Genomic DNA, 6,552 nt, shown 5'->3' with positions numbered 1-6,552 from the left:
ACAACGTCCATACCCCGGATTAGGGGTGGGTACCGGTACAGAAAATTCAGGTCCAGGTCCGGTTCAGGTCCAGAGGATCAGGTCCAGGTCCGGACCTGAACCTGATTCAGTATGACTCATACCAATGGTCCATTTCACTACAAAGAAATCTGTTTGGTGGAGTATGAGACTTACACTGGCGTTTTAAAACCCTACAACGCTACCTGCACCTGTACGATTGGCTTTAAAACTTGGTAGAAATTACTATAAACTCTTCTCTACTTCACTCTTGTTATTTTCTTCCACCTGCAAGCGCCAAAACGTGTGAATGCCTGTTGAAATAATCTGTTAATTTTCTAATCGGTCCAACATTCGGTCCACCTAATTTTTTCAGGTCCGGCTTTTCTGGACCGGTCCAATAAGAAAAACCGGTTTTGTACCGGTACGCTGTACCGATACCCAGCCCTACCCCGGATATAAACAACAACAGCTATCGCTTGTATTAGACAGTTCAATGGGACGGTTTACCTCCTTGTGATATTTTTATATTCCGCCAGGTGGCGTCATTAGACCACTCAAACGATTGTCCAATGAATGATCATGAGTTTATTTACTATAGGGATGGCTAGGTAGTCTCTACCAGACTCTACATTGTGCTAGAAAAATAGGTATTGGAATAAGGAGAAATTGGCCAAATAGACAGATAACTTAGTAGGAGTACAGCATACAACTTCAGAAGAAAAATAACGTTCCACCAAGGAGGTTAAAAATCACCTTTTGGTACCACGAACTGACTCTCTGGCAAATTGCCTCCCTTGTTTTTAATTCTACAATACGTATTCCCGCAGGAAGACCTGGTCAAGGCTTTTGTTTGAGACTATGCGGTCATAAATACTGGTCTTTGAATTGCTTTTATTGAGGATTTTCGCCTCAAAATACATATTTTCTACTTTTGTGCCATGACGTTACCTGGAAAGTGGCATAAACTTTTCCATGTCACGGGTCAGGTTCGGAATACAAGATGTATTGGGCACATTTTTCCTTCACTTGCAAACAACATTAACTGTTTGATGAAATATGCTAACAATTTTTTTCAGGGGGGGAGGGCATTTTCATTACATCTATAGTTATGAATTTTCAAATCTCTCTGTGCAACTTCTGCAACTTTACCAACATTTCAAGAAATAGCCCCCCCCACCCACACACACACGCCGAATTGAACTCCCTAAATCCTCCTTTAACAAGAACATGATGTAATAGTCTGTATACCACACTCCATACAGAACAATTTTGTTTATTTCAAAAATCAAGAGAATACAACAGTTCCTTTTCAAACGATTCCTGTATTGTCAAATATGCTGATATTAGCATTGTAATGCCGAAGACTCCTATACACCATAGTACTATTCAAATATTTTAATCACAATCCAACAATCCTTACAACTATATGTACACTTTTGAACAACAGCTATGACCACTGTAAGTAGTTTTCCTTTTCTTGATAAGGCTTCGATAATATGGATAACATCCTGGAACAACCAAAGCAATGTGATTGCATGTCATGAAGAAAAAATTTTGGCAAAAAGTTGACTTCGTTTAAGTTCAATATAATATAAGGCGGTCAAGTTGAACAAATGACCAAACACACAGAACATAGTATACCAAACAATAGCTTCATTTTTGTTCTTTCTCATCATCTTCTTTGGAACTGACATCGGTAGGGATGCGTACCTAAACCCACGTTTAGGTACAGGTCCGGATTCAAATCCAGAGGTTTAGGTACAGGTCCGGACCTAATGAGTCCAGACCTAAATGCATGGCATTGAATATTATATCATAATATTGTATTATGATATGTTATAACGGCAAAACAATGTATTAAAAAGGGTAGAAGCATGTTTGAACCAATAAAAACATATTATCATGGTAGACACATGATGCAACAAAAATTTGACCCTTGTTGTTTTTCTTTCACTGGGGCTCAAAGACTGCTATGGTGATTTCACAGTAATTTTATCTGTCAAAGTGGCCATCCCCTGACCTGTTATCCGGCCTGGCTTGCACTAATTAGATACAGGTCCAGTACCGGTACACCAGGGTTCCGGTATTTTTGTATCTGTACCTAATTGATTGTACCGGTACTGTATCTGTACACTGTACCGGTACACATCCCTAGACATCGGTATCTTACAGCATTAGTATGTTTTCCAAAATCTTTTTGTAATTTTGATATTTTGGCTATCACAAGATGCGGATGTTTCTTTCTCTACTCTTAGACCTAAGACATAACCTTTCAGTGGCCCTATCTCCTGAACAAGCAAACTGTTTAGGAATATCATACTAGCTTTTCCTAGCTCAATAATGTTAGTGAACCCTGAAAACTCAACACTCCTAAAATTAAGACACTAAAGCATGTGTTCAAAGATACACTATGCCAAATTTCACACGTGTAAAAACAATGGAAAATCCTCCTCCCAAATGTTGAGCATTTGAATGTACATATGGTAACTTTTCATTCCAAAATTCACATATTTGTATACATGGAACCAAGTATTATGTATGGATGTATGGAAATTTTTCATACCGAATTTCATACATTTTTTCAAAATTTCACATGATGTGCATGTGTGTACAGGTACAGAAGAAATTTTCCACTGCAAATTTCACACATCTGCATGGCTGTACACATGGAATTTTTTCCATTCCTAATTCCATTCCACAAATATGTACAACCATAGTACGTGTGTATGTGGAACAAGATATGGATATATGAAAATTTGAAATTAAAAATTTCATGTTTTAGTTTGTACATGGTTCATGAAACAGAAGCATGGAAATTTCACATGTTGTATGTACATGGAACCAAATATCACAGTGGAGGCACATTCTTCCATTCCAAAGTTCACAGATTTGCATAAGCATGTAGATATTTTCCATTCCAAATTTCATACTTACATGCACATGGTTCATGGAACAAGATATTTCAGTACACACTTTTTATTCCAAATTTCACCTATCAGAATGTTTCATCGCCAATTTTACATTTGTAAGTACATGGAACCAGATGCTAAAGCATGGATTCGACAGGCTCAAAAACCACCTCTTTTCCTTTATGTTGCCCTTCTAGTATAGTGACTCCGGGATGTTTCTTTGCGTGAGTCATGAAATTGCACTTCCTACTCGTGGAATATCCGCAAAAACATCGGAACGGCTTTTCACCCGTGTGGATCTTGTTATGCCTTCTCCAGGCCGACTTGTCGGCGAAGGCACGGCCGCAAGTCTCGCACGCGTACGGTCGCTCGCCAGTGTGCGTTCTCTCATGTTTGACCAGGTCACCGGACACGTTGGCGGCGTAGCTGCAGTATTTGCACTTGTACGGTCGCACTCCCGTGTGCAGACGTCTGTGTGTGTTCAGGTTGGAGTAGTCTACGCGGGAAGAAAAAAAAAGTTACATATGAATATGCATATATTACAGTAGAAGCCAGTTACTTGCACACCGGATAATTGCATACTTCTGATAATTGCACAAAATCCCCAAATCGTATGGTGATGCAGTCCAGCTTAATAACCTCGCTTTGTTGCACCTGTCGCCTAATTGCACGAAATACGGTGGCAAATGGGGTGTGCAATTAAGCGGCTTCCACTGTACTGTTTTTTCTCGATTCAAGTATCTACCACTCAGGAATCAGCATATCCAAACTAGAATTTCTGCTGCAGTGCCTTAGAAAGTTGCTAGGGGGTCCAAAATCTAATCATTTTGAGGTCTCATCAAGACCTACCGACATGCTAAGTGTACATACAATCCAACCAGGCATTCTCTCAAGTTATACTGATCTTCTACACACTAACACACACACACACACACACTAAAACACGCACACACACACTAACACACACAAAAACACGCACACACAAACTAACACAAAAACACACACACACAAACACACACAAACACACATGTGCAAACACAAAAACACACACATACACACACATGCAAACACACTTATACACAAAGACATACACACACATACACAAACACACACACATGCAAAGACACATACACACACACATACACAAATATGCAAACACGCTCGCACACGCACACATGCACACACTATAAATGTGCATACACAGATGTGCACAAACTCACACAAAACACACATACACAAAGACACACACACACACACAACCTTCTAGCTGAATGTAACAAAAAAAGTTTTGCGTTACATAAAAAGCCCACCCACCTTTGAAAGCACGTCCGCAGACTTTACACTTGAACGGCTTCTCTCCGGTGTGGGTACGGATATGGTCCTCCATCTTTGGTTTCTCAAAGAACCTACAAAAAGGACGAGTTTTAACACAAGAACCAGAAGGTTAGGGGTTCCAGTCCCACCCTCCTTCACATATACTAACGTACAAATCAATGGTATGTGTTACAGTCTTTTTACAGGGAGATTGCAGAACAGTCACTGTCACACCTTGAGCACATTGAAACTTTTTGTGCCAAGTTTATTTGAGTATTTCTCAAGTTTCAGTCACATAGATTTGTCTACGACTCGCCCCAAATCTGCGGTACACATCTTAAATGGGGTTCATACTTAAAATGAGAAAATATGGTTGTACATGTACTAGTACAAGAGAGAGGGATGGTGGAAGAGAGAAAGAAATACATGAAAGCGAGGGTGGAAAGAAACAGGGTAGAAAAGTGACCCCAAATTCATGCAGGCTCTACGGGTCAGCAGCACAAGCAACCCATTACAAAAAGATGTGGCCAGCAGAAGTGTATTATGAGCCAAAAAAAAGACGAAAAAAGGCCCAGAGAGCCTGCTATGGAGGCTGAGTAGAAAAGAGAGCTACAGAAGTGAAAGAAGACCAGTTGTCCCTACCTCATGCCACACCGATCACACATGTAGGGTTTCTCCCCCGTGTGTTTCCTACGGATGTGCACATCCATGTGGTGTTTCATGTAGTACACCGCCTCGCAGTGCGGACACGTGTAGCGCTTCGTCTTCCGGTCGCGTACGGGAATCTTCTTGGGCGTCGTCTCGTCCAATGGTGATGCTGCGGCCAAGTTTTCTTCCTTCACAACTGGTTGTGATGAGGAGTCCTTCAATAACGAACAAATAAACACACCTTGCTATTTCATCCTTAATAATAATTCTATCAGGGTTCTTGCCCTCCAGTTGAGTGTAGGGGGTTTCTACACTATGGCCCCTATGCTGTGTTTCAACCAGTGTTTTTAAACAAACCAAATCGTTAATACAGTAAACTAATAGATCTGATTGTTCAAGACATACAAGTACATGTATTTATAAATACATGCATCCATACATATAAACAATATTTAAATACATACAGACAAACATAAAGATATATATGTATCCATGTACATACAAGCATACTTATATAATAGTTTAACAACTTGCAAACATACATACAACATACAATGTATACATACATACATACATACAACAATCCTACGCACTAGTATATACATACTGACAGACAGACATACTAGTAGTAGTACAAACATACAGACAGGCACATAGCACACCAACAGACATGAATGAATTTCTAAGCAATATGTTTACAGCTTAACTTATGATGTGATATGTATCTGACAACTATATAGCTTTCTGTATTCCTTCTATACTCACCTCATTGGCTGGTACAGACAGATAGACTCACCTCATTGGCTGGTACAGACAGATAGACTCACCTCATTGGCTGGTACAGACAGATAGACTCACCTCATTGGCTGGTACAGACAGATAGACTCACCTCATTGGCTGGTACAGACAGATAGACTCACCTCATTGGCTGGTACAGACAGATAGACTCACCTCATTGGCTGGTACAGACAGATAGACTCACCTCATTGGCTGGTACAGACAGATAGACTCACCTCATTGGCTGGTACAGACAGATAGACTCACCTCATTGGCTGCAGGGCTCGTGACTGCGACTAGATTTGGTCGCAATGCGACCGTAATTTTAATAATGCGCCTATTCTTTAAATGATGGTCGCACGGCGCGCCAATAAAAAAAAATGAGCAACGCCCTTATTTTCCCCCGAAAACTTCGCTCAAAGTTCAAAATTCGCCGATTTCGGCCCTTCACCGAGCCGCCATTTTGATTCTAACTCAAGTCTCGCGCAAGTCTCGCAGTAACTCACATCTCGCGAATCGCGAGAGTCGCACCCCATTGGCCATTTCGGCGTGACGTGGCTCGCCCGGCCGCCATTATTGGTGGAATATCTGATATCCCCGCTGTGATCGCGGGAAAAATCACGCAGGAAAGCTTCAAAAGCGTGTAACTTTGACAAAAACTCATCGAATGCCTAAAGTCCTTGGTGATAAGTACATGTATAGGATTCTTTTGGAGGTTTTTTTTGCTTGTTTGTCGGTGGAATGCGGGAAAAACAACAGCTAATGCGACGATGCCAAACTGGGGAGGGGGGCTGTGTCGGCACTGAAATCGTAGAAAATGTTGAACGGAGGTCGCGATTTTTTTACGGTTTCTTCAGATATTACTTTTGTTGCAGTCTTTGTTTTCAAACAACATCTATTTGGA

The 6,552-nt window shown here is 40.8% G+C and overlaps 1 protein-coding gene across 1 annotated transcript in view; it reads right to left on the bottom strand.

The window, feature by feature from the left end:
* Positions 1 to 2,359: 2,359 nt before the first annotated feature.
* Positions 2,360 to 6,552, bottom strand: part of LOC118406784 (zinc finger and BTB domain-containing protein 49-like) — an 8,474-nt gene continuing 4,281 nt past the window's right edge. Inside the window, exons 4-6 of the mRNA XM_035807105.1 lie at positions 4,866 to 5,086; positions 4,224 to 4,315; positions 2,360 to 3,405 (exon numbers count right to left, since the gene is read on the bottom strand). Coding sequence (XP_035662998.1) covers positions 3,047 to 3,405; positions 4,224 to 4,315; positions 4,866 to 5,086 — 672 coding nt within the window. The 3' untranslated portion in view covers positions 2,360 to 3,046. The remainder of the gene's footprint in view (positions 3,406 to 4,223; positions 4,316 to 4,865; positions 5,087 to 6,552) is intronic.

This window comes from Branchiostoma floridae, chromosome 19, assembly GCF_000003815.2.
Source record: "Branchiostoma floridae strain S238N-H82 chromosome 19, Bfl_VNyyK, whole genome shotgun sequence".
NCBI classification, from domain to species: domain Eukaryota; kingdom Metazoa; phylum Chordata; class Leptocardii; order Amphioxiformes; family Branchiostomatidae; genus Branchiostoma; species Branchiostoma floridae.
Note: the sequence above shows the minus strand (reverse complement) of the source record. Positions and strands in the feature narration are given on the sequence as shown.